The 26321-nt window shown below is 48.4% G+C and overlaps 2 protein-coding genes across 2 annotated transcripts; one reads left to right on the top strand and one right to left on the bottom strand.

Moving 5' to 3' along the window:
* The first annotated feature begins 1039 nt into the window (after positions 1–1039).
* Positions 1040–23730, top strand: PHF10 (PHD finger protein 10). The gene is made up of 12 exons (XM_068984834.1): positions 1040–1126; positions 4026–4132; positions 6305–6435; positions 7093–7170; positions 8029–8162; positions 8252–8401; positions 8969–9078; positions 11501–11654; positions 17430–17585; positions 21983–22091; positions 22342–22530; positions 23575–23730. Exons 1-12 carry the CDS (start codon positions 1040–1042, stop codon positions 23658–23660), a joined length of 1491 nt encoding a protein of 496 aa, XP_068840935.1. The 3' UTR covers positions 23661–23730.
* C13H6orf120 (chromosome 13 C6orf120 homolog) lies at positions 22832–25548 on the bottom strand. The gene is made up of 2 exons (XM_068984835.1): positions 25516–25548; positions 22832–25379 (listed from the first exon to the last, which is right to left on the bottom strand). The coding sequence occupies exon 2, from the start codon at positions 25335–25337 to the stop codon at positions 24783–24785; it is 555 nt and encodes a 184-aa protein (XP_068840936.1). The 5' UTR covers positions 25338–25379; positions 25516–25548; the 3' UTR covers positions 22832–24782.
* Between the last annotated feature and the right edge of the window lie 773 nt (positions 25549–26321).

Genomic DNA, 26321 nt, shown 5'->3' with positions numbered 1-26321 from the left:
ACCCCCAGGAGGGAGAGAGGGGCCGGGGGCGCGGACACCGGGGAGGGAGGGGGCGGGGAGGGGAGGGAGGGGCGGGGAGGGGCACCTGGGAGGGGCGGGGAGGGGCACCTGGGATGGAGGGGGAGGGGGCGGGGGAGGGGAGGGGAGGGGGAGGGGCCCCCCAGGATGGAGGGGGAGGGGGGCCCCCCAGGAGGGAGAGCGGGGACGCGGGCGCGGACACCGGGGAGGGAGGGCGCGGGGAGGGGCTCCTGAGGATGGAGGGGGAGGGGGGCCCCCCACCCCAGGAGGGAGGCGGAGGCGGAGAGGCGGGGCCCCCCAGGAGGGGAGCGGGCACGCGGGCGCGGACCCCGGAGACGGAGGGGCACCTGGGATGGAGGGGTGCGGGAGAGGCGGGGGCGCGGACACCGGGGAGGGCGGGGCGGCGCCCCCCGGGCTGGCGGCGGAGGGGAGCGGCGGGGAGCCGGGGCGCGGCGCGGTGGGAGGAGAGGGCTGACGTGCGAGGGGCCGGGCCGGGGGCGGCGGGGAGGGGGCGGCGGCGGCGAGCGCGCCCTGGGCGGCGGGCCGGGGCGGGGCCGGGGGCCGGGGGGAGCGGCGGGAGGTGGGGCCGCGGAGCGCGCCGGGCTGCGGCGGCGGCCGGGAGGCGGGGTGGCGGCGGGCCGGGGCTGCGTGCGGCCGAGGGCGGCGGCCGGGGGGCGGCGGCGGCGGCGGCGAGCGCGGCGGGCGGCGGCGGCGGCCGAGGGCGCGGAGGGCCCGGCGGGCGCGCACGGCGGCGGGCGGCGGGCGGCGGGCGGCGGGCCCGGCGGCGGCGGCGGCGGCGGGCGGCGCGCTGGCGGCGGCCATGGCGGTGGCGGCGGCGCTGGCGGGCCGCGGGGCGCGCGGAGGCAGGGGCCGGCCCCCGGGCGGCGGGCGGGCGGAGGGGGCGGGGCCCGGGCGGCGGGCGGCCCGCGCGGCGGCGGCGGTGGCGGCGGCGGCGGCGGCGGCGGCGGCCGGGACGAGGCGGCGGCGGCGGCGGCGGCGGCGGCGCGGGGCGCTCGGGCTGATGGCGGCGGCGGGCGGCCCCGGGACGGCGCTGTCTCCGCGGCCGTGCGACAGCGACCCGGCCAGCCCCGGAGCGCAGTCCCCGAAGGTGAGCAGCGGGCCGGGTCTGGGCCGGGGGCCCCCGGGGGCGGCCGTGGGGAGGCCCGAGGGGCGGCGGGGCCGGCGCCGCCGCGGGCTCCGCTCGGCCTCGGGCCCGAGAGTTCCTGGCGGTTTCCGCCCGAAGGCGCCGTGGGCGCGTCCGCCCGGGCCGCGCGCTCTCGCAAGAAGTAAAAGTTGGCGCCGGCGCCGCGGGCCCTCCTGCCGCCGGCCTGCGCCCCCGCGCGCCCCGAGCAGCGCGGCTGGCTGGAGAGCGGGGACGCGAGACGGGGGAAGGAGCGAGCCGGCGCGGGCTGCGCGTGCAGCGCCGAGGCCGCGGAAAGCCGCCCTGCGCGCTCGGCCGAGCTCGGCCCGCCGTTGGCGCGCTTCCAGGGAAGTGGGGCGGCCTCGGTGCGTGGAAGTCGGAGACGAGCGGAGAGTCCGGGCGAGCGTGGAGGAAACGCCGCTGTGCTCGGCCAGCCCACTCGCTTGTGACAGAGCGACTTACACGCCCGCGCCTGAGTTGTGACCGGCAGGCCGACGCTGGACGGTAACGGGGCCGCCCGGGTGCGGGGGCGCCTGCGGGGCCTCCGGAGCCCAGGCCGGGCCTGAGGGCGGCGCCGCCGGAGCCCAGGCCCGCCCGGGGGCTCGTCCCGCGTCCGGACCTGCCGCTGTGGCGGCGATCCGCTCGCTGGGTCGTGTCGGACTCTTTGCGACCCCATGACTGCGGCGCGCAGGCTTCCCTCTCCTTCACCGGCTCCCCGAGTTTGCTCACAGTCCTGTGCACTGACCTTCAGAAATGTGTTCAGTCCCAAGGTGAGAGCCACCCAGCACTCTGAAACACACGTTGCTGACCTCAGAGGTGGGAAGCCTTAAAACCCGGACTCCTCTGTCAGCAGCCAGGTTGCAGGCGAATTCTTTTAATCGTATTCCATCATACGTTAGGAAATATGTCGCTGTCATCCCTCTCTGATATTCACTCTATGGACTAACACATTTGCCTAGAATTCATGATAGCAAATTCAGACACTGCATGTGAAATTGTGCTTTCAGCTGTTTTGAGGACTTCCATTTTTAACTAACACTTTTTAAGTGTATACAATTTTTTTAGCTAAGAGAAAGGTATTTAAACAAATGGACATGAAAATCCTTAAAGTGCTCAGAAGCAAGTAAAATAGAAGAGAAATGATACTTGAATGCTTGTTGACTATGAAATGTTTCAATTGGGAGACACTGTTAAATGTAAGTTTTTGGAGAAGGTAGATTTAGGCTGTTCTCCATCTCCTACCTGGTTGCTTATCTTCCTAGGAATATACAGAACTTTTCACCTGAATACTTATTTTCTAAGAATTGAAAAGGAGAATATTCCACGGTTTTTGCTATTTGGTAAAGAATCTGAGTAAATTCCTAACAGGGAGCCTTTTGAGACTTGCTCATCAGTGCGGTCACATTAGCTGAGTTCTCCTGGGCACTTAACTGTTTGCAAGACCTTGCTCTAATTATTCCATGTATTAACTCTAATTCCTACACTGGCCAAGTAATAGGCAGTACTGTTCTCACAGATGAGGAGGATAACCACCCAGCTGGTGAGGGGCAGTCAGTGGCCAGTAAGATTCCAGGCGGCCCAGCTTTGATGTGCCTGCCCAACATACTCACTACCTCTGTATTCTTGGATTCATGATATTTAACAAACTTGTGTTGTCTTAGGAGGCTAGGTTGGAGAAGGCAGTGGCACCCCACTCCAGTACTCTTGCCTGGAGAATCCCATGGACAGAGGAGCCTGGTGGGCTGCAGTCCGTGGGGTCGATAGGAATTGGGCACCACTGATCGACTTCACTTTCACTTTTCACTTTGATGCATTAGAGAAGGAAATGGCAACCCACTTCAGTGTTCTTGCCTGGAGAATCCCAGGGACAGAGGATCCTAGTGGGCTGCCGTCTATGGGGTCGCACAGAGTCGGACACGACTGAAGCTCCTTAGCAGTAGCAGCAGCAGGAGGCTAGAATACCATGAATTTTTTTTGTTTTTAATTAGTTTAAGCCTTGGCTGATGCGTGGTCGGGCTTCGCAGGTGGCTCAGTGGTGGAGAACCGGGCTGCCAAGGCAGGAGACGGCGACCCATTCCAGGATTCTTGCCTGGGAAATCCCAGGGACAGAGGAACGTGGGGGACTATAGTCTATGGGGTTACGAAAGAGTCTGATAAACACAGATTTACCCCCTTTTGCCTGAGGGGGGACAACAATATTCAGTTTCCTGATACTGGACCCATCATTCGTTTCCTTAATGTAAATGGTCTAACTTACAGCCTTGATAAAGCTGCATAATGGAAAATGTCACTTAAAATTTGTTAAACGTCTTCTTTTGGGGAGGTAGTGTGTGTGGTATTGGTCGATGAATCTTATTCTGGTGTATTTTTGCTGAATTTTTGCAACATAAGAAAACATAACAATTGGTCGTCTGTTTTTGTTCCTTTGTGTCCTCTTCACAGGGATGTAAGTATCCGAAATAGCCAATTAGAATAAACCAGCTCTAAGTTGAGCTAAACAGTAACTGATTTCATACATTTTTATCCTAGCTAGAGTAGGAATGTTTATTTTAATTTCAGAGTATTGCAGCAGTTTGATGTGTTTCTTCAAAGCAGAAGGCATTTTAACCTCTTGGTAAGAAAGGAAAAGTAGATTTAAACCTACAAGATTATTGAAAATTTACTACTTTGATTTGGATTGAAGATTAGTTTTTGGTTTTTTCCAGGTCTTGCCAAGGCCAAATTCTTGTCCCTGGTTAATTATAATAGGAAGTTATCATTTGTGTAATCTTTAGGAAGCCTTTAAGTTGAGCCTTTTAGCAAGTTTGGGAGGATTACATAATCTTCCTTTATTTACTGTTATTTTTTGCATCTTTTGAATGTATAGGATGATAATGAAGATAATTCAAATGATGGGACCCAGCCGTCCAAAAGGAGGCGAATGGGCTCTGGAGACAGCTCCAGGAGCTGCGACACTTCCAGCCAGGATCTTGGGTATTGTCATTTTATTGGTTTAATGTTTTCTGTGCCATGTGTTTTTTCTTTGTGTTAGCTCTCTCCTCCCCATCCCCCAGCCCTGGCAAAGGCCATCACTAAGGGTTGTAGAATGTTTTCATTGTGTTTTAAAAAGTAACACCAAAGTTGCTTTCTGCTGCTTAGTGCAATTCAGAGAAAAAAATTTTATTGTGGTGAAATACACATAGAATTCGCCATTTTAACTCCCTTTAAGGGTATAATCCAGCGGGGTAAATTACACTCACAGGGCTGTGTAACTGTCACCACCGTCCATTTCCAAAACGTTTACATAATAAGATCCCCATTTCCCCCATCAGCAGCCGCTGGCAAACACCGTTCTACTTTCTGTCATGGCGAGCTCGCCTGTTCTAGGGCCTCACGTAGGTGGAATCATGCAATACTTGTCTGTTTGCGTCTGGTTTATTTTGGTTAGCCTAGTTTCTTCAGAGTTCATCCAGGTTGTAGCTTGTGTTAGAACTTCCTGCTTTAAGGCTAAACTGTACTCCATTGTTACAATTCTACTCTGTGTTATCTTTTCATCTGTTGATGGACACTTGCGTTATTTCCATGTTTTGGGGGGTGTGGATGATGCTGCCTTGAACATTGGTGTATAAATATATCTGACCAAAGGCCCCGTTTTCAACTTCTTAGGATATATACCTCGGAGTGAAATAGGTGGGTCATCTGACAGCTCTGTGTCTTAACTGTTTCCATAGTGGGTGCACCGTTTCATATTCCCACCAGCAACGTGCGAAGTTCCTGATTCCTTCACATTCTCACCAGCGTGTTTTATTTCCCATTTGATCTTTAACAGTAGCCATTCTAAAAGGTGTGGCGTTGAATGTATTGTGATTTTGATTTGAATTTCCATAATGACTAGTCAGATTGAACATCTTTCCATGTACTTACTGTCCATTAGTTTACTCTTGGAGAAATGTCTGCTCAGGTTTTCTGCCCATATTTAAATTGTTTTTGTTGTTGAGTCGTAGGAATTCTTTATATATTTTAGATACTAATTTCTTATCAGACATGATTTGCAAATATTTTCTCCCATTCTGTTGATTTTTCACTGTTAATACACAACATTTTAAGTTTTGCTCAAGTGCAAATTATTTACTCTTTCTTTTGCTGACATATCTAGAATCCATTGCTAAATCTGAGAGCCTGAAGATTTACCCCCGTGTTTTCTTCTAAGAGTCTCCTAGTTTTATTCTTATGTTTAGGTCATCGGTCCATTTTTAAATTCATTTTTCCAGGCGACGTGAGGTACAAGGGTTCTGTTTCATACGTGTCCATTTGGATGTCCAGTTTCCCAGGACCACTTTTGAGAAAACTCTTCTGTCTGTTGGTGTGTGTGCGTGCGTGCGTGCGTGTGTGTGTCGGTCGGTCGCTCAGTAGCCCGCCAGGCTCATATGTCCATGGGATTCTCCAGGCAAGAATACTGGAGTGGGCAGCCATTTCCTTCTCCAGGGGGTCTTCCTGACCCAGGGATCACACCCGGGTCTCCCGCACTGGAGGCGGACTCTTTACCGTCTGAGCCGCCAGGGAAGCCTTAATTGGATACATGCGTAGAATCGTGTCGTATTCTCCCTGTATTATCCGCTGATGGAGTCTAGAGGTTGCCTAGTGTAGGTCCACACATCTGCAGCCTTTGCTCTTCAGGATTGGGACTGATCTGCAGTGCCCTGGCACCGTCACACTCGGTCCGTGATTTGCTCCTGGGTATGTGGAGTCTGTGGTTTATAGTTCAGTTTATTGAGAAACAGGATTTTAGAGTTTTGCTTTCTCAGCTGTTTGTGAAGTGCAGATGGAAAACAGGTTGATTACTTTATACTTCGGGCGCATGAAATCGTGGCTCTGAGTGCTAGGCCCACAAAAAAGAATTCAGAACTGGTGTCACTACCCTGATTTGCAAAAGCTGACCATGCTGCCTTTGCTCCTGGAGCTGTGACCTTTGCCCCTTGTGGCTCGTGGAGAATGCTAATGTCTCCAGTGCTCTCTCTTGCTCTGGCGTTCCAGATGGTCAGTCTTTCCAAATCCTTAAAAATACATATTCTCAAAAACCTTTAAAAAAGAATATCCTTTAAAACAAAATGATTTAAATTTTATAAATGCCACTTTTAAAGCATAATATATATTTCTGTGCTTTAGCTTTAGCTACTATCCAGCAGAAAATTTGATAGAGTACAAGTGGCCACCTGATGAGACAGGAGAATACTATATGCTTCAAGAACAAGTCAGTGAATATTTGGGTGTGACCTCCTTTAAACGGAAATATCCAGGTATTAAGTCTTTGTTTATATAACAAATTAAATCTAACTTTTAACTAATAGTAACTGTTTTTGATGGGTTGTCAAGTTCTGAGTATTTGAGTATAGATTATAGCGGATTTTATATTCTGCTGCTGGCTGATTTTATTTACAGCTCTCGTTCGATCTCTCTCTCTACTATCAGTTCGTTCTTATACATGATAAACGTGTTTACAAGCAAAGCGAGGAAGGTGAATTTCCTGGAAAAAAAATTGCAGGGAAAAGTCAATTTGTAACCACATTAATGAACCAGACCTTTTGACTCTTGACTGTTGCTCCTTGACCTTAGGAATGGAGTAGCTACTTAAGCTGTAGCTGAACTTGAGAAAGGCGATATTTCATCAACTATTTCAATATAGTTTAATATATTTGTCTTACCTTCTTACTTTGGATTATTCTGTTCTCAGTTTTATTTGAACTTTCATGTTTTTGATTTGTAAGATTGTTTTGTATGTTCTTTTAATAATATTTGGAATATGAACAGAAGGTACTTTTAAAATCCATGAAGATTTTAACTTAAAATTTTTTTTCTAAGTTTTTTAAGCTTTTAAAAGTTTTATAAATACGTAACGTTACAAATGCAGAAGACTGTTTGTAATAGTCTCTTGTTCTTTCTTTTTGGAGATTTAGAGCGACGCGACTTGTCTCACAAGGAGAAACTGTACCTGCGGGAGCTGAACGTCATCACAGAGACGCAGTGCACTCTAGGTAGTGGCGCTTGCGGGGCGGCGCTGATGGGCGTTATGTGCCTCCCCGACTACGCCAGCAAACCCAGTAATAAGCAGACTGAGTGATTAGATGCTAAATTGTTAACTTCACTTTTGATTCTTGTTAAAACACAGAGGAGACTATCATTTTCTGGGAACCTTCACACAGTCGTCAAAGTGTGTGTATGTTTTATGTCTAAAACCTGTAAAGTACTTTTTAAAAGTATTCGTTGAATACTTAAAAATCTCAGGTTTTAGTTATGTGTAATTGTCTCTGTGCTTTATTTGCACTTTTTCTTTCCTAAATATATGAATACAGCTTTTTAATATAAAACCATGGCAGTTCATCTCAACAATTGGTATAATCTCATACTATGAGTTTAAAAAATTGTTGGTATGACTCACGTGTGTGCTGATGCTTTTGGTGAAATTTGAATTGGTTCTATAATATTTCTAGTAAACCGAATTTGAAGGCTAAGAATGGAAGTATATTGATAAAGTCTTTGTTTATCTCACCTGATACCCTGTGTTAATTGCCAGTGGTTAGTGTGTGTTATTATTTAGCCTTTGTTTCTAGTAAAGAGATATATGTTTGTATATAGTACATGGAGTCTTAAAAAAGTTTGGTTAAAAAATTGATTTCTTTGCCATTGCAACTCTGGTAATCTCTTTCTTTATAACTTTGATTCTATGTTATGAGCTTTATTTTTTCTTATTTTTGAGTCTAGTAAAATAAAATGTTGCTTTGACCATTGGAAAGCTTCTTTTGTGTTGAGTAGTTTGGAGGAAACTCAGTTTTGAAAATCAGTACGTTCAGTCAGCCTTAAAAGAGCCTCTTTCCTTTTTTTGTCTGAAATAGGTTTAACAGCATTGCGCAGTGATGAAGTCATCGACTTAATGATAAAAGAATACCCAGCAAAGCATGCCGAGTACTCTGTTATTCTCCAGGAAAAAGAGCGCCAGCGAATCACAGATCACTACAAAGAGTATTCTGTGAGTGTCGAGGTAACCAGGATTTTGGCTTGGGAAATCACATTTTATAAAGTTAGATGTAACTTCCAACTGTAATATTTTTATTTCAGCAAATGCAACAACAGAATACTCAGAAAGTTGAAGCCAGCAAAGTGCCTGAGTACATTAAGAAAGCTGCGAGAAAAGCAGCTGAATTTAACAGCAACTTAAACCGGGAGCGAATGGAAGAGAGAAGAGCTTATTTCGACTTGCAGACACACGTAGGGTCGCTAACGGTCACTAGCCCTGAGCTTGACTGGCCGCTCGTGACCCTGGGCTGTTGAGTGGCGCTGTCGTGGTGCCCTGCACCGGCAGCGTGTCCTCGCCTCCCCGGAACCGAGGCTGCCGTCTGTGTGCCTGCTGCTGTATGCCTCTCATCTGCGTGTGTGATGTGTTGCTTGCTGGGTGGTGGGCGTGCTGCTGCAGGAGTCTGGTAGCTGAATAGCTTCCCCCGTGCTGGGGTGGACGGAAGAGGTTTCCACGGTAGCTCGTGCACGTCTCGCCCTTGCTGCGGGAGGTGAAACTAGTGCTGTTTCCGTTTCATGGACGAGGCAGCTGAGCTCCAAAGGCTTCTCGAGTAGCCCGTACGCAGCGAGCAGACATACTGCCTCTCCTCAGTGGCCGTGGTGACCGGCCAGACACGTCCGCCTGCAGAGCCAGAAGTGCCAGCTAGTCCCTGGGTTACAGCTCCTGGGAGAAGCACAGTGCAGGGCAGGGGGGCCTCGTTTCCTAAAGGCTTTACCTCTGTGCTTGGAATCAGGTATGTGTTTCTCTTTGTGTTAATTCAGGTTATCCAGGTGCCTCAAGGGAAGTACAAAGTGCTACCGACAGAGCGAACCAAGGTCAGCTCTTACCCGGTGGCCCTCATCCCCGGACAGTTCCAGGAATACTATAAAAGGTACCTGGTGGGGCTTTCTTTGCTGTCAGTACTGGGGTTGGTGAGAGACGTCACGGCCTTGTGTTTGTCTCCTGGAAGTGCTTAGCTCTGTGAGCTTCACTGTGAGAGGTGTAAGGTTCGTGTCGGGGGTCTGTGTCTTCTGCGGGTCTGTGAAGAATGGTCTCTGAACTTGAGCGTCTGCTGCTAAAGCCTGGGACGCTGCCTCCCTGCTCATCTGTCTGTGCTTCTGGGACAAGAACCAGGGGGAGCTGCAGACCGCCGTCCCGAGGGCGTGGCCCGGGGCCCAGCAGTGCTGGTTGGTGATGCCCAGGCTCCCCCTGCAGCCGTGGAGTCTGTGGTCACAGAAGCAGCGGGACTTGGAGAGGCGGGAGTGGCCCATGGGGAGGAGGGCGGCGGCCCGGGGCTCCTGCTGCCCTGGCCTGGCTGCTGCTCCGCTCTGGCGGCGAGGGTGCCGCGTGTCTCTCCTTCCCAGCCTCGATGGAACCAGCTACTTTTGTCAGTCTCAGCCTTTGCCTCCTGAGAACCCTTATGTTTTCAGGAGAGAGACTATTCTTTAGACAGTAGTAGTTAAAATAGACCATAGTATTATGCTTTTGAAAGTCAGACTTAAATCATGGTGTTACACAGTCCAAGCTCACTCAGCTCACCACACCTCACCTCTCATCTGAGAGACGGGGTTGAGGCAAGAAAGAGAGTTTATTTGGGGAGCTGGCTGACTGAGTAGATGGCAGGCTAGTGCCTCAAAATAACCGTCTTCTGGGGTCTGGATGCCGGGTTCTTTTACACATCAGAAATGGAGGGAGGTGAGGAAGCAAAGTAAAAAAGACCATTCATTGATCTTGCAAGCATCTCCTAGAATGCCAAGTCTCAGGCAGGGGATGTGTTAATTTCTTCCCTCCTGCCGTCTGTGGGTGGACCCCGCGTTCTGAATAAAGGCACTTTTTGTCACGTAGAGGGGTAGGGTCCTCTGAGATAGGACATTCTGTTTGATTATAATAACAAAAGGAACGAAAAGCTAGTCAAACAGTTGAACATGGAGTCAGAATTGGCTGCTGCTCTGCAGCAGTGTGTCAGCAATTTAACATTCCTCGTTTTGGACGAAGCAGATTATTGGGTGATAGCCCTGTGTGCTCCCCCCCACATCACCCTTGCTTCCGGGTGTGATGTCTTGGTTGAGGAGGATGCTCGTCCGTGTCCACTCCCGACTGAGGAGCCAGGACGGAGCCGTGGTGCGGCCCTGTGGCGGCAGCGCGGACGTGGTCGCAGGCCACGTGCCGGCTGCCTGGGGAGGGGGTTGCCGGTCCCTAGTGTCAGAGGAAAGAGCCGATCACGGTGGTTAGAATGCCCGCTGCGCACGTTGGGTTAAATGCTGTGCTCCTGGAAATTGTGTTTCTGAAACGGTGTCTGAGCCACGCCCCGCTGCGGCCGCCCCGTGCTCGTTTATTTGACGCCCACGTCTGCTCTGTGAGGTGGGCTTGCTGGCGTGCCTGCTTTCCGTGTGAGGGCGAGGGCTCAGGCAGTGACGCCTCAGGGTGGTGGAGGCGACGGGCCAGGCGGTGACGCCTCAGGGTGGTGGAGGCGAGGGGCTCAGGCGGTGACGCCTCAGGATGGTGGAGGCGACGGGCCAGGCGGTGACGCCTCAGGGTGGTGGAGGCGAGGGCTCAGGCGGTGACGCCTCAGGATGGTGGAGGCGACGGGCCAGGCGGTGACGCCTCAGGATGGTGGAGGCGAGGGGCTCAGGCGGTGACGCCTCAGGGTGGTGGAGGCGAGGGCTCAGGCGGTGACGCCTCAGGGTGGTGGAGGCGACGGGCCAGGCGGTGACGCCTCAGGGTGGTGGAGGCGAGGGCTCAGGCGGTGACGCCTCAGGATGGTGGAGGCGAGGGGTCAGGCGGTGACGGCTCAGGGTGGTGGAGGCGAGGGGGTCAGGCGGTGACGCCTCAGGGTGGTGGAGGCGAGGGGGTCAGGCGGTGACGCCTCAGGGTGGTGGAGACGAGGGGTCAGGCGGTGACGGCTCAGGGTGGTGGAGGCGAGGGGCTCAGGCAGTGACGCCACAGGGTGGTGGAGGCGAGGGGCTCAGGCAGCTGGATTTTGTGCCTGGCTCTGTGTGGCCACGGTTTCATCCTTCACTGCCGCCTTCACTGCTGATGTTTCTTTCACCGGGTTGTTGAGGGTAAAGGAGAGAGGCATTTATCTTCGATAATAAGAATCAAATGTATGCTTTACACTGTTAGGCGAAAAGACGTTTAGGCTTTTTACTGGTTACATGTCCCCATTTGAGCACCAAAGTGAAAAATTATTTATTGCCTCTAATCATTTTTCAGAAGTATTTGGGGTTAATATTAAGGCTGTTATCATTGTTCAGAATTAGTGCATTTCTCTTTAATAATAGAGGAAAACTGGAAACCTTCTCTCTGAACCCTAGGTACTCACCGGATGAGCTGCGGTATTTGCCATTAAACACGGCGCTTTACGAGCCCCCCCTCGACCCTGAGCTCCCCGCTCTGGAGAGCGATGGTGACTCAGATGATGCCGAAGACGGTCGAGGTGACGAGGCACGGAAGCACAAGGGCACTTCGGTGAGAGCAGGTCTCTTCAGGAGGCGGTGTCTCCTCTCCCCTGAGCTCTGCTCGTGGCTGCTCTGGAATGTACCCCAGAGTCTTTGGCCTCTCCTAGGGAAATGTTAAGGTCACCAGCATGTTGTGCTGGTAGGTTGGCCTGCATAATGTTTAATAGCAGAATGCTGCTGCAGGACCGTGGGGACGTTGGTGCGCTCTGTGGAACTGAAGGAGAGCAAAGGAGACGGTGGTGCAGGGTGGGTTTCATCAGCACGGCATCATCATCAGCGGGCCATTTTACACTTTCTGTTGTAGCCAACCAGAACCTGGGGTTGTGCTGGCATTACGTGGGGACTACACATTGTCACTAACAGCATCTAAAACATACTTAATGTTACATGTTGCGTAAAGAGAGATGCTTTTTAGGTACTGTGTTGTGATGAGGGGGTGATGAGGTTGACATTCCCCTATGCTGCTAGTGGGAGTGTCAGTTAATCCAGTTTTTTTCTGGGAAAAACTTTACTGGGAAGGCATTTTCATAGTGCATAGCAAGTTTTTTAACTTCCACGGAATTTGACTTGGCAAATACACTAATAGAATCTATCCAAAGAACCTGACGAGATGGTAGCAAAATTTATTTAGGAAAAAGATGCCCATTGGAGTGTTAACAATATTTAATAGAGCGAAAAATAGAAGTAAATCTAGTGTCCACAGTGGGTGATATATTACGTTTACATGGTAGAAATGCACTTCAAAGAATAATGTGATGAAATGCACGTAATACTTAGAAACACTAAAACACACACACACAACATTGTTCAGTTTTGCATTTAAAGAAGGAGGGTGCATGTGTAGGTAGGATGTGTGTGTGAGTCTGGGCACCTGTACAGAACATATCACTAGAGAAAACGAGGCGCGTCTGCTCCCGGGGGTCCTCTCAACGTCTGTCAGGTGGTTCAGTTCAGTTCAGTCTCATTCGTGTCCGACTCTTTGCGACCCCATGAATCGCAGCACGCCAGGCCTCCCTGTCCATCACCAACTCCCGGAGTTCACTCAGACTCAGGTCCATCGAGTCGGTGATGCCATCCAGCCATCTCATCCTCGGTCGTCCCCTTCTCCTCCTGCCCCCAATCCATCCCAGCATCAGAGTCTTTTCCAATGAGTCAACTCTTCGCATGAGGTGGCCAAAGTACTGGAGTTTCACCTTTAGCATCATTCCTTCCAAAGAACACCCAGGGCTGATCTCCTTCAGAATGGACTGGTTGGATTTCTTTGCAGTCCAGGGGACTCTCGAGTCGTCTCCAACACCACAGTTCAGAAGCATCAATTCTTCGGCGCTCAGCCTTCTTTACAGTCCAACTCTCACATCCATACATGACCACAGGAAAAACCATAGCCTTGACTAGATGGACCTTAGTCGGCAAAGTAATGTCTCTGTTTTTGAATATGCTATCTAGGTTGGTCATAACTTTTCTTCCAAGGAGTAAGCGTCTTTTAATTTCATGGCTGCAATCACCATCTGCAGTGATTTTGGAGCCCCCACATATAAAGTCTGACACTGTTTCCACTGTTTCCCCACCTATTTCCCTTGAAGTGATGGGACCAGATGCCGTGATCTTCGTTTTCTGAATGTTGAGCTTTAAGCCAACTTTTTCACTCTCCTCTTTCACTTTCATCAAGAGGCTTTTTAGCTCCTCTTCACTTTCTGCCATAAGGGTGGTGTCCTCTGCATATCTGAGGTTATTGATATTTCTCATGGCAGTCTTGATTCCAGCTTGTGTTTCTTCCAGTCCAGCGTTTCTCATGATGTACTCTGCATATAAGTTAGATAAGCAGGGTGACAATATGCAGCCTTGACGCACTCCTTTTCCTTTTTGGAACCAGGCTGTTGTTTCTTGTCCAGTTCTAACAGTTGTTTCCTGACCTGCATACAGATTTCTCAAGAGGCAGGTTAGGTGGTCTGGTATCCCCATCTCAGAATTTTCCACAGTTTATTGTGATCCACACAGTCAAAGGCTTTGGCATAGTCCATAAAGCAGAAATAGATGTTTTTCTGTAACTCTCTTGCTCTTTCCATGTTCCAGCAGATGTTGGCAATTTGATCTCTGGTTCCTCTGCCTTTTCTAAAACCAGCTTGAACATCAGGGAGTTCACGGTTCATGTATTGCTGAAGCCTGGCTTGGAGAATTTTGAGCATTACTTTACTAGCATATGAGATGAGCGCAATTGTGTAGTAGTTTGAGCATTCTTTGGCATTGCCTTTCTTTGGGATTGGAATGAAAACTGACCTTTTCCAGTCCTGTGGCCACTGCTGAATTTTCCAAATTTGCTGGCATATTGAGTGCAGCACTTTCACAGCATCATCTTTCAGGATTTGAAAGAGCTCAACTGGAATTCCATCACCTCCACTGACTTTGTTTGTAGTGATGCTTTCTAAGGCCCACTTGACTTCACATTCCAGGATGTCCGGCTCTAGATGAGTGATCACACCATCGTGATTATCTGGGTCGTGAAGATCTTTTTTGTACAGTTCTTCTGTGTATTCTTGCCACCTCCTCTTAATATCTTCTGCTTCTGTTAGGTCCATACCATTTCTCTCCTTTACCAAGCTCATCTTTGCATGAAATGTTCCCTTGGTATCTCTAATTTTCTTGAAGAGATCTCTAGTCTTTCCCATTCTGTTCTTTTCCTCTATTTCTTTGCATTGATCGCTGAAGAAGGCTTTCTTATCTCTCCTTGCTATTCTTTGGAACTCTGCATTCAGATGCTTATATCTTTGCTTTTCTAGTTTGCTTTTCGCCTCTCTTCTTTTCACAGCTATTTGTAAGGCCTCCCCAGACAGCCATTTTGCTCTTTTACATTTCTTTTCCATGGGGATGGTCTTGATCCCTGTCTCCTGTACAGTGTCACGAACCTCATTCCATAGTTCATCAGGCACTCTGTCTATCAGATCTAGTCCCTTAAATCTGTTTCTCACTTCCACTGTATAATCAAAAGGGATTTGATTTAGGTCATACCTGAATGGTCTAGCGGTTTTCCCTACTTTCTTCAATCTAAGTCTGAATTTGGCAATAAGGAGTTCATGATCTGAGCCAGTCAGCTCCCAGTCTTGTTTTTGTTGACTGTATAGAGCTTCTCCATCTTTGGCTGCAAAGAATATAATCAATCTGACTTTGGTGTTGACCATCTGGTGATGTCCATGTGTAGAGTCTTCTCTTGTGTTGTTGGAAGAGGGTGTTTGCTAAACACCTAAACATAGGTGGTTTAGGATAAGCTAGTCTTTTCTGATTTTCATAATTTAGAGGTGTGACATTTTTATTCTAATTAGAAATTTTTAAATTAAAAAGTGAGGGATTAGTATTGAACTCCTAAGTTTGGAACATGCGAAATATTTAGGTTGGTGCAAACGTAAATGCAATTTTGGACCATGAATTTTAAGTCGTTATGAGTAGACTCAGACACATCTTTATTAATCAAATCAGGAACCATTACAAGCAGCACATTTTTATCAGTAAGAAGTAAGTCTGTTTCTTTAGGGTAGAACCCATGCTTCAGGACTCGACGAGCTCTCGGAAAGCCTTTTCTGCCTCCTGCTGCTTGTGGAACGGTTTTCCCTGCAAAAAGTTGTCAAGGTGTCTGAAGATGTGGTAGTTGGCTGGTGAGGTCAGGTGAACGTGACAGATGAGGCAAAACTCGCAGCCCCATTTCCAGCTTTCGCAGGGTTGGGTGTGCGACAAGCGGTCAGACATTGCCGTGGAGGAGACCCGGGCCTTTGTGTCGCCTGCGCCGGCTGCAGGCATTGTGGTTTCACTGCGTCTCATCGATTTGCTGAGCATACTTCTCAGATGTAACAGTTTCGCTGGGATTCAGAAAGCTGCAGTGGATTTGACCATCCGCAGGCCACCAACAGTGACCATTACCTTCTTTCTGATGCACTGTCGGCTTTGGGGAGCGCTGCGGTCAGCTGGCTGTCGCTGTCGTGTAAAATCCACTTTTGTGGCTCATCACAATCCGATCGAGAAATGATTCATTATTGACGCAAAGATAGGAGAAGACGACGCCAAAACGGTGCTTTTTTATTTGGGGTCAGCTCATGAGGCGCCCACTTATCAAGGTTTGTCGCCTTTCCAACTTGGTTCATCTTATGGACGTGAGGGTTGGACCATAAAGACAGCTGGGCACCAAAGAATTGATGCTTTTGAACTGTGGTGTTGGAGAAGACTCTTGAAAGTCCCTGGGACTGCAAGGAGATCCAGCCAGTCCATCCTAAAGGAGATCATTGCTGAGTGTTCATTGGAAGGACTGATGCTGAAGCTGAAGCTCCAGTACTTTGGCCACCTGATGAGAAGAACTGATTCACTGGAAAAGACCCTGATGCTGGGAAGATTGAAGGCAGGAGGAGAAGGGGACGGCAGAGGATGAGATGGTTGGATGGCATCACCGACTCGATGGACATGAGTTTGAGCAGGCTCTGGGAGTTGGTGATGGACAGGGAGGCCTGGCGTGCTGCAGTTACAAGGAGTCAGACACGACTGAGCAGCTGAGCTGAGCTGAGCTGCGTCTGCTTCAGATGCCAGTGATGGTAGAGTGGCTGATGCTGTTCTTCGGCAGCTTCCTGCGTAGTTAAGACATGGGAGGCCGGGCTCCGCCGATGGCTCTCGGCTGGTGGCCGTCAGCTTCCTGTGGCTGGCCACTGCACTGCTCATCTCCGGAGCTCTCGTCTCCTCTGCAGAACTTCTTGAACCACCGCTGCACTGTATGTTTGTTAGCAGTTCCCGGGCCAAACCTGTTGTTGGTGTTGAGTTTTCTCCTCTGCTTTACGACCCATTTTGGACTCAAATAAGAAAATCACTCGAGTTTGGTTTTGTTTAAAATTATTGCCATAGTCTTAAGTGTTAGTTGCTCAGTTGTGTCTGACTCTTTGCAACCCCATGAACTATAGCTGTCCAGGCTCCTCTCTCCATGGGATACTCCAGGCAAGAGTACTAGAGTGGGTTCCCATGCCCTTCTCCAGGGCATCTTCCTAACCCAGGGATCAAACCCAGGTCTCCTGTATTGCAGGAGATGATGATTTACTGTTTGAGCCACCAGGGAAACCCATAGTCTAAAATATTTATATTATTTTATAGTCTAGAATAAATACAAACAGTAAGTAATGTTATTAGCAAAAAAACATAAAGAAGTGAACATTAAAATGATGTGTAACATAACCACATTTATTTAAGAATGCATTCCAATATCAAAGGCAAATTTCAATGATTCGGTTACTTTTGTACCAACCTGATATGTCTGATACTGTTGTAAATACTTGGCGATAACTGGCTTTGCATAGTTTAATATTATGAAGACACGATTCTGGGCTTGAACTTCTTTAATGACCTTTATTACTTAGTAAAAATGCCCACACTTACTTCAAGCAGTTTTTTTAAAGAATATTTTTGTGTGAAACAAGTATGCTCCCTTGTGACATCGTAAAATGGTGTTGAAGCTGTGTGGTGTACTAATGACTGAAGTAATAGTTATGTTCTTGTCAAATTCAGTCAGAAAACAAAGTCAGTTAAGGTACTAGCTCATATAAATGGAATTAGGTATAATGTATTTATAAGATGGAGAAGTGATTCTTAACGTAACTTATTTTACCCTCCGCTGGAAGTGTTTTCTTAGATAGGAATTATCTTTTTATTTTGTAATTGATGGAACTTTAAAACTTTTTTTGGATGTTTTCTGTAGTTTTCAGAATTCAGACTCAAATCTGCATGAATCCAAGGGACCTGTGTTTGTGCCTTTGACTTGCAGGACAGCTCCTCTGGCAACGTGTCCGAGGGGGAAGGCCTTCCCGAAGGCCAGGAGGAGCCTTTGCAAGGAAGACAGAGGCCCAAGGACAAGGCTGCCCCTCCACGCAAAGATGCTTCCAAACGTTCTGTACTGTCCAAGTCAGTTCCTGGGTACAAGGTAGAAGAAAAAAGCCCCTGACTCAGCTTCCTTCCTGACCAGCCTCTCTCCCTGAAACACTCTGCCTTTGAGTTTCAGAGCTGCGGCGCCCCTGCTGCTGCCCGTCCCTCACTCCCCTCCTGCGGGGTGTGCCCTCTGTCAGCCTCCTTCTCGCTCTGTTTTCCTGGTGGCTTTTCCGGCACTTTGGCTCTGGGTCAGCGTCTGTTTCCTGTATATGTGAAACTGACAAGAGAATCGTTTTTTATGTACTAACTAGGCAAGTATGAGTCTTTGAAAAGTGATCTAATAGGCAGAGCTTAAGACTTTGTTTTCTCAATGTAAAAATCATCGTTGTCTGACTCGGAAAGCTTCCTGGTATTTAGCAGCACCGAGCAGTGCACTGGGGAGGAAGTCCTCATAGAAAAGTTGCATTTCTGTGGTGCCTTTCATTAACAATGATCTGGGTTCAGTCTGAGAATTATCTGATCCATTTGCCAAATTCGGCTAACTCTGCGATGGAAACTAGTAAAATGTGGTGCTTTTGTAGCCTCACCGTGGTGAGTAGCCTGTGCAATTCTGTGAGAAGGATTCACACATTATCTGGCAAGGTGACTTGGCTTAGCAATAACTTACTAACTTTTTGATCGAGTTATTCTCAGTCAGGCAGCATGCTGTCAGCAACAGTATTACTTTTAGCGTTTCTTTCTGCTATCTGCCCTTCTCCTTCAGAGGGTTGGGTGAGAGGTGAGCAGCCTCGTTCATATGTGGGGGTTTAAGATCATCGCAAAAGGAGTAGAATTAGCTGCAGGTTTGTGTTTTGAATGGTGATAGTAAAATGCACAGGTTCAGTCTGGTGGGTGTCAGTCTGCTTTTTATGGGCTTATGAAGGTGTTTTGAAGGAGCATTTTAGAGTAAGATGATCAAAAAGTTGTGCTGAGTAGAGTTGCTGAACACTTGTGTATGTCAGGCCAGGGTTGTGGAGTGTTGTCTGGAGGCACAGGTTCTGGTGGGTGTTGACCGGTGTCCTCTCAGCCTAAGCAGAGCCCTTCTTAGAGTCCGCGGCCTCCTTTTCCTACAGTGAGAAAGCAGCTTAACAAGTCAGCGTGTTCCATATTAAAGCATCAGCTGTCAAGTGCATGTTTTTTCAGCCCAGCTCCATTCAGCAAGGACGGTGCAGTAGGCTGCAACCGTGGGATTTTGTTCTTGTTTTTACATATAGAGCTTATCTATAAAAGGTTTAAATTAATGCTTGATAACTGAAAGCAAATGAACTCCAGAGATTGAATCCTGGAAAGTTAGCCTGCCGTGTGTGCTGTGCACTGTGCGTCTGGCCTGTGAAGAGCTGGGAGTGGGGGCTGCAGCCCGGAGCAGAGCACACTGTCAGTGTTAGGGGGCCTTGAAGACAGTGAGCCTGGATTAACCATGGGTTAGACAAGGAAGAATATTAAAATAGACATTTTAATAGAGGTTGAAAATGAAGAACTGTTCAATACTATCATTGATTTAAGGTAGAAGAAATTAAATAGAGTAACCTAAACTGACAGCACTCAAGGAAGTTGGATGTGCAGAATGAGCGTTTTATGACCTTCTGTGAACGTTGTTAGGAACTAGAAGTGTTTCAGGTATTTCACAGTTTGGCACAGCCAGTATCTAGACTTCATACATTAATGTGAACATGTTTATTAAAAGTTAACCTCTCTACGAAAAGTATTAATAAGCCAAGACGTGCCTAATTATTAGGGTACTTCAAGCTGAAGGTCATACATATAAATGTGTTTTAAAATGCAGAAGTTAAGAATTATCATAATGTATCTGATGTCTTGCTTAATAAGATTCACTAGTGCTTGCCTTTAATTTGTAGGACAGTATCGTTTAGGTTACATTAACCTGAAATTAAAGCGTAATTGTTAGGATTCGGGCCTGTGTTACTAGCATATAATTAAAATCTAGACTGTATTAGTGCTGTCATGAAAGTCTAGCTTTGATTGTGTTCAAGGAGGAAAATTGTGTATCATGAGCCTTTTATATGAGATGCTGAGAACTGTTAGGCAGAATGTTTTTAATTTTCTTGTCAATAGTGAAACTTTGATGTTGTTGCTGTTATGGAGTAGGACTGTCTCCGTCAGTGAGGGTCCGTTCATTAACCTTCAGGGAGTCCACATGCTGGTCCCTTCCTCTTGCATCAGCTCTGCAAGCCCTGAGCCACTAGACGCGTACAGTCCTGGACGGAGGAGCGTGGCTTCTGAGAGAGCTCGGAGCGCTTGAGTGAACCAGGTGTGTTTCATAGAGAGCTGTGGCAGTGAACCAGGTGTGCTTTCGTAGAGCGCTGGGGCGCCGTCATGTGGACGCTGCAGAGCTGTGTGTCTGTCTGTCTCCCTCCCTCTCCACCCATCTCTCCCTCTTTTCACCAAGATGAAGACTATTGGGTAAGAGAAACTGTAAGTGGTCTAACAGAACATTATGATTTTAAGCTTTGAAGTAAACCTAGAACTCTCTCGGTGTCCTTTCATTGTAGGGTCCAATGTGTATTTTAATGATTGTAGAACTTGACCTGCTCTGGAATGTGAATGACTAGCTTTGCGTTTTACTCCTTTTGATTTGTGTAAGGATCTCCTATGAGGAGTTCTTGATTTAGATTCTAATATTGTGTGGTTACTTCCTTGACTTTACTAAAAAAATATTAAAGTACTTAGTGTGCCAGTATCTACCTTGAGCTGTAAGTATTAAATATACATTTAGTGCAGGTACCGTAACCAAAAGACGTTGCATATTTTGGTGGATTGAGAGGCAGCTGTCTGCTGTGTGTTATGGCAGTTACAGATTTGATCATGACTGCACCAGAATCCGGGTCATAGAAGTGCACTTCCTAGCTATGTTTTATTTAGCTGTAAGGAAACACAGTGAGAACCTTATGGGTAGAATGTAGCAGTTACAACAGAGGGTAACCACACTGCAAGACTGAAGCGGTTTGAGCATGTGACACTATCCTTCTGCTGGGGAGCAGGGTATAAAGGTATACAGGAGAATAGTGCAGTAACGTTTTCTATGTATGTTTTAACTTCCATGATATTTATTATTTTGTAGAGACGTTTGTGATTGTTTAGTTATTGTTTTTATTATATTTATGTATAAGGTTGACTTTTTTAAAATAAATAAGCCAAAAATTATTTTTGAATGCCTCTGTCATCTTTTGTAAAGAAAGACAATTAAAAAGAAAAAAAAACTAAGGGATGAAGAACACACTGTTCAGGCTGCACAGGTTTTGAAGGTGGCAGCGAGACATTTCAAAGCTGGAGTAACAGTGTGCAAAATTGGAGTTCTGTTTAGGATCCTCCTTGGTTCAGTAACTTAGGGAATGGAAATGTAAGATGTTGTTTGGGTAGTAATAAAGCAGACACAACGTTTCTACTTAAGATGCTTTTTCTCCGGTGCGAGTGGAGGAGGGAGCGAGCCGCCCTCCCCCGCCGCGTGGTCTGCTTGCCCCTGCTCGCTCTCCCGGCGCCGCTGCTCCGGGTCATCACGAGCAAGGCTGTGATGTTGTCCCCTCCCCTCGCCTCCGATTCTAGGTGTTAGGAACCTTCTTTCCCATGTTTTGCCGAGTGCTTTTGAAGCCCAGATGCCTTCATTGAATTGTTTTTCATCTGAAAAATGAACGGCACTTGACGCATAGGGGATGTCTGCATAGTTTTTAAGTGATCATTTTATATTTTACACATCTGAGAACTGCTTTACGTTTTACTAGTCACAGTGAATACTTTTTCTCTTAAGTGTCGGCTCCTCTGTTAATGTATGAGATATTCAGAGGGAACAAGTCACACAACTCGGCTTCCCACAAACCTTTCTGCATACAGCAGTGTATGCCTGAGACCTTTCTGCACATAGCAGTGTATGCCTGAAACCTTTCAGTTCACAGTGCTAAAAAACTGATTTTGTAACTTAGATTTTATAGATGTAGTCTCACAGCTTTGGAGAACATCAGCTTTTAAACAAAATCGGCATGTAAGCTGCCTACAATGGAGTCATCTGTTTGGGAATAAGCCTAAGTCCCCTGCAGTAGTCTCTTGGTAGCTGCATTTTTCTTTCGGTTAACAGTGCAGGTTGACAGTGTATTAGTCTTCCCTCCAGGTCATTGTACAGATCTTACTGGTATGTAGGGAGTGTGGAATGATATATCTAATCCTAACATGAGATCATGCCTTTGACAAAATTTAAATCTGAAGCCCAAGGCTTTCGCTGGTAGGCCGTCGTATGTTGAAGGCAGAGTGGTGTCAGGTTATGTCTTTCGAGGTCCTTGTTAGCAAGTTAGGTCCTCATTAACAAGTTACTGGAAGTAAAATAAGGCGATACAGTAATAATTCCTTTTGAACCCATAGTAGGTTCTTCTGGCATGAATTTATAGCCCTCTTCTACCCTTCCAGCCAAAGGTCATTCCAAATGCTCTGTGTGGGATTTGTCTGAAGGGTAAGGAGTCCAGCAAGAGAGGGAAGGCTGAGCCACTTGTACACTGCTCCCAGTGTGGCAACAGCGGTAAGTACCGACACGGCTTCACGCTTTAAGCTCTGGTCGCTGCTTCGAAAGCTAGGGCTTAGTTGTCAGCTAGGCTTGACCCAGTCATCAGAGACATTAAGCCTGTCTTTTCTACCGTGTGTTCCCATTTCTCTTTGGCAGTTAAACCGATGTAGCCATTCTCGAGAAGTTCAAGCAAACTAGCATTTTACTGTGCCATATAAGTTAAAATTTCTTGTGTGGAATGCAACTAATACTGGTTTTGGTTTAGGCCATCCTTCTTGCCTGGATATGCCCATGGAGCTTGTTTCCATGATTAAGACCTACCCATGGCAGTGTATGGAGTGTAAGGCTTGCGTTGTATGTGGACAACCCCACCACGAAGAAGAAATGATGTTCTGTGACGTGTGTGACAGAGGTTATCATACTTTTTGTGTGGGCCTTGGTGCTATCCCATCAGGTAAAGATTGAAAAAGAAGGAACATTATCTCTGAGTGAAGGGGCTCTTCCAGCACTTCCTTTCTTTTGGAGGCTGCATAAATACCATAATGACATGGAGGGCCTGGAGACCCTTCCATTCACGAGAAGTGGCCAAAGCTGTGGTTGCGGGCACCTGTTTCTCATCGCTAGAGCAGCTGATTAAGGACAAGTGAGACAGCAGATGGCCTGTAAGTTCTGGAAGTAGAGCTCAGTGTGTGCAGACGAGCTCGTGTTGTTCTACTGAAATAGCTAAGGCAGTAGCAGCGATTTGTTTCAAAGCCTTGATTTTATTTTTATATGTCATTTAGAAATTTAACAAAATGACTTATATGCCTTTATACATATTAAACCAGATTTATGTAAATTGAGGCAACATAACAATTCCAGATAACTTCAGAATGAACACAGAATCAAAGAATAAGTCACAGTAATTGGACTAAAACTTTATACACATAATTGTGTAATTTTAGAACTGATTTGCATAGTTAACACTGTCTGATACTTTATAAAATATATGCCTAGGTTTCCTGGGAATCATTGAGATGTAAGCAACTTAAATAATTATTTAGAGTTCTATAGTAATTCAGGTCAAGTATGTCGTATAGTTTATCATAATGCTATCAAATATTTGATACATTTTAAAGTGCTATGTGAGCATTGTACACCAGGACTTGAGGGGATGCTGAGATGCATAAAAATAAGCCAAAGTCAGTTAATAGGTTTTATATAACGATTTGTATGATTGAATGTTTAAAGTATGGTAGTATTTGAATTTCAGAAAGGATTATAATTTTTTCAAGGGGCCTGTCATCATTTAGCTCCTCCATGACCCCTTCCCTCCCCGTATGCATTTCACAGGGCGGTTATGACACTGACGACCTTAAGGGAAGTTAGTGCCAGTGCCACCAGAAACCCAGTGAGGATTATCAGTAGCCTTAGCTAAGGGAGGAGAGCTAAGTGGTTTTAAAACTCAGTCCTAAAAAGTTAAGTCTCATCCTGTATTAACTAACAATTTTTCTCCTAGGTCGCTGGATTTGTGACTGTTGTCAGCGAGCACCCCCAACACCCAGGAAAGTGGGCAGAAGGGGGAAAAACAGCAAAGAGGGATAGTTTTTTTTACCCCAATACTGTAATATGCATTTAAATGACATATTTGGTGCCAATTTATTTACAACGTTCTCATTTTTATGCCAATAAAAGATTTTGAAACTACATGCTTAAAATCTGCAATATTTATTCATAAGCCACTCTCACCCTGGAAACCAAGTAGAAAAATAGTTCCATCTTGCAAAAAGCCTTGATTTCTCAGTACTTTGGTTCTCTCCGACTTCCCTGGTGGCTCAGACGGCAAAGCGTCTGCCTGCAACGCGGGAGACCCGGTTTCAATCCCTGGGTCTGGAAGATCTCCTGGAGAAGGAAATGGCAACCCACTCCAGTATTCTTGCCCGGAAAATCCCACGGACGGAGGAGCCTGACAGGCTACAGTCCGTGGGGGTCACAGAGTCGGACACGACTGAGTGACTTCACTCTTTTCGGCCCTCTCCAGAAATTCAGTGGTAACATTATGCAGCTTAATTAGAAATACTTAACTATTATTCCATTAACCTAAAAGTGACTACTATTTTCATGAAATTTTCCTAATCCGTATCCTTTCAGGTCTACCATGGGTAGCAGAACAGTTATTTAATAACGAAAGAATTTCCATAGGGGCCCAAGACGATAAAATTACAACCTGAGGAGATAAGGCGCAGCTGAGTTGAGAACCATCATTAACCGGTATGGGGACACCACCCGCCTACCAGGAAATCCTGTTGGACAGCAGGTGCCGTCTCTACTTCAGGTGTAGACAGGGGGCTTTAGTTCACGGTCAGGCAAGTGTGGAGAAATGATTACTCTTTAAAGCTAACACACTAATTCATTTGAGTCGCTAGAGTAAAAACCTAAACCACTGCAATCATCTAGTCATCTGACTAATCAAAGTGGGGTTTAAGCATTTTATTGTGCATATTCCTTTTACAGGAATTTTGATGCTTTATTGAAAGAAAACACGTGGTTGCTGCTTTGCGTACTTTCGGAGTGACTGAGGTAACCAAACTGTATGGCTTTACCCTTTTATCCCCCACCCAGAAAAGGTGACCAGAATGCCAACCAGGTCAGAGTAGCTCGGTTCACAGCGAAGTGCACTCGGCTTCGCAGATTACGAGTATTACACCCGACAGTATGCCAAGCGAGTCAAAAAAGAATCTCCAGTACCAACTTCAGAATACTAATTAATATCGTCCAAAGCACAGACTCCTCCTCTTGAGACGCGTCTTCCGGGGCATCGGCGTGCTTGCGGCTCGCGTCAGTGCCGTCCGGATAGGCGGTCTCACCGAACGGACGCGGCTCGAGCGTCGCGTCGTGGTAGAGCTTCATCTCGAACGCGCTCTCCAGGTGGGACGGGTGCCCGTAGACGCCGATGCCCACGGGGCGCCGGAAGTGCGCGGGGATGGAGACGGCGTCGGCGCCGCACGTGGCCGACTGCAGCTCGTACTCGTCGAAGCTGGGGTGCAGGGTGCTGTCGGACACGTACAGGTCCGCGTCGCCCCGCAGGCTGCGCATCCTGAGGACGACCTTCCCCTCGTGGTTCAGCCTCAGGTAGCTGTAGTTCCCGGCTCCCACCTGACCCCGCACGACGTGCAGGAGGACCCAGCCCTCGGGCACCTCCTCCTCGTCCGAGGCCTGCGCCGAGGAGACGGCCTGCGACGCCAGGAGCAGCAGAAGCGCGCCCGTCCACGGAGCGGCCATGGCGGGGGCGCCAGGCGGAGGCCGTGCTCATTCGCGGGCGCCCTGCAGACAGACCACGGGGGGCGCTGAGCGCGTCCCGGCCGCCCGGGGGGCGCGAGGGGGCGGGAGGGGCAGAGGAGGGGCGCGCGCCGCGGTCGCACAGGGCGGGCGGCGGGGCGGGTCTCCGCCCGGGACTCACCTCTCCCCGCGGGCGCCGCGCCGGGAGCTTCCGGGCCGGGCGTCCGCGCCGGAGGAGGCGGAAGGGAGGCGCGCGCGGAAGTGAGGCGTTCGGAGGAGGACGGTGCCCGGAAGTTGGCCGGCGCCCGGAAGTGAGGCAGAGCCCGGACGGGGGCAGTGCGTTGTTTCCGGGTTATCGCGAGAACGGCGAAGGCGTGCGGACACGGCCTCGTAACCATGACGACAGGGGCGGGGCGCTGGCCCTAAACTGACTGGTGCTCAGCTGGATTGCGAGTACACCTGGCCACCTGGCTGACGCAGGGGTAGGTCAAGGGGCAAGTGCGCCTTGTTCTCTCTTAAAAGCCTGTTACTTCGTGAACTACTCCTAAGAGAAGCTTTAAAATGCAGTTGTGTTCATATTCAAGATTTATTTTGTTAACTTGGGATATGATGTTAATGGGTGCCTATTGGCCACGGAAACATACTTTCCCAAGAAAGATCATGTTCATTCTAGCAGCATACTTTTGTGTTGGTCCCAGTCCCCGTGTTTCATTTCAGAACGTGCTGAATCACTTTTGTGGAAACTGCTGCTGCTGCTGCTGCTAAGTCGCATCAGTCGTGTCCGACTCTGTGCGACCCCATAGACGGCAGCCCAACAGGCTCCTCTTTCCCGGGGATTCTCCAGGCAAGAATACTGGAGTGGGTTGCCATTGCCTTCTCCAGTGCATGAAAGTGAAAAGTGAAAGTGAAGTCGCTCAGTCGTCTCCAACTCTTAGCGACCCCATGGACTGTAGCAGCCTACCAGGCTCCTCCGCCCATGGGATTCTC

This window comes from Capricornis sumatraensis, chromosome 13, assembly GCF_032405125.1.
Source record: "Capricornis sumatraensis isolate serow.1 chromosome 13, serow.2, whole genome shotgun sequence".
Lineage (NCBI taxonomy): Eukaryota > Metazoa > Chordata > Mammalia > Artiodactyla > Bovidae > Capricornis > Capricornis sumatraensis.
This window is presented reverse-complemented; position numbering and strand designations above follow the sequence as displayed.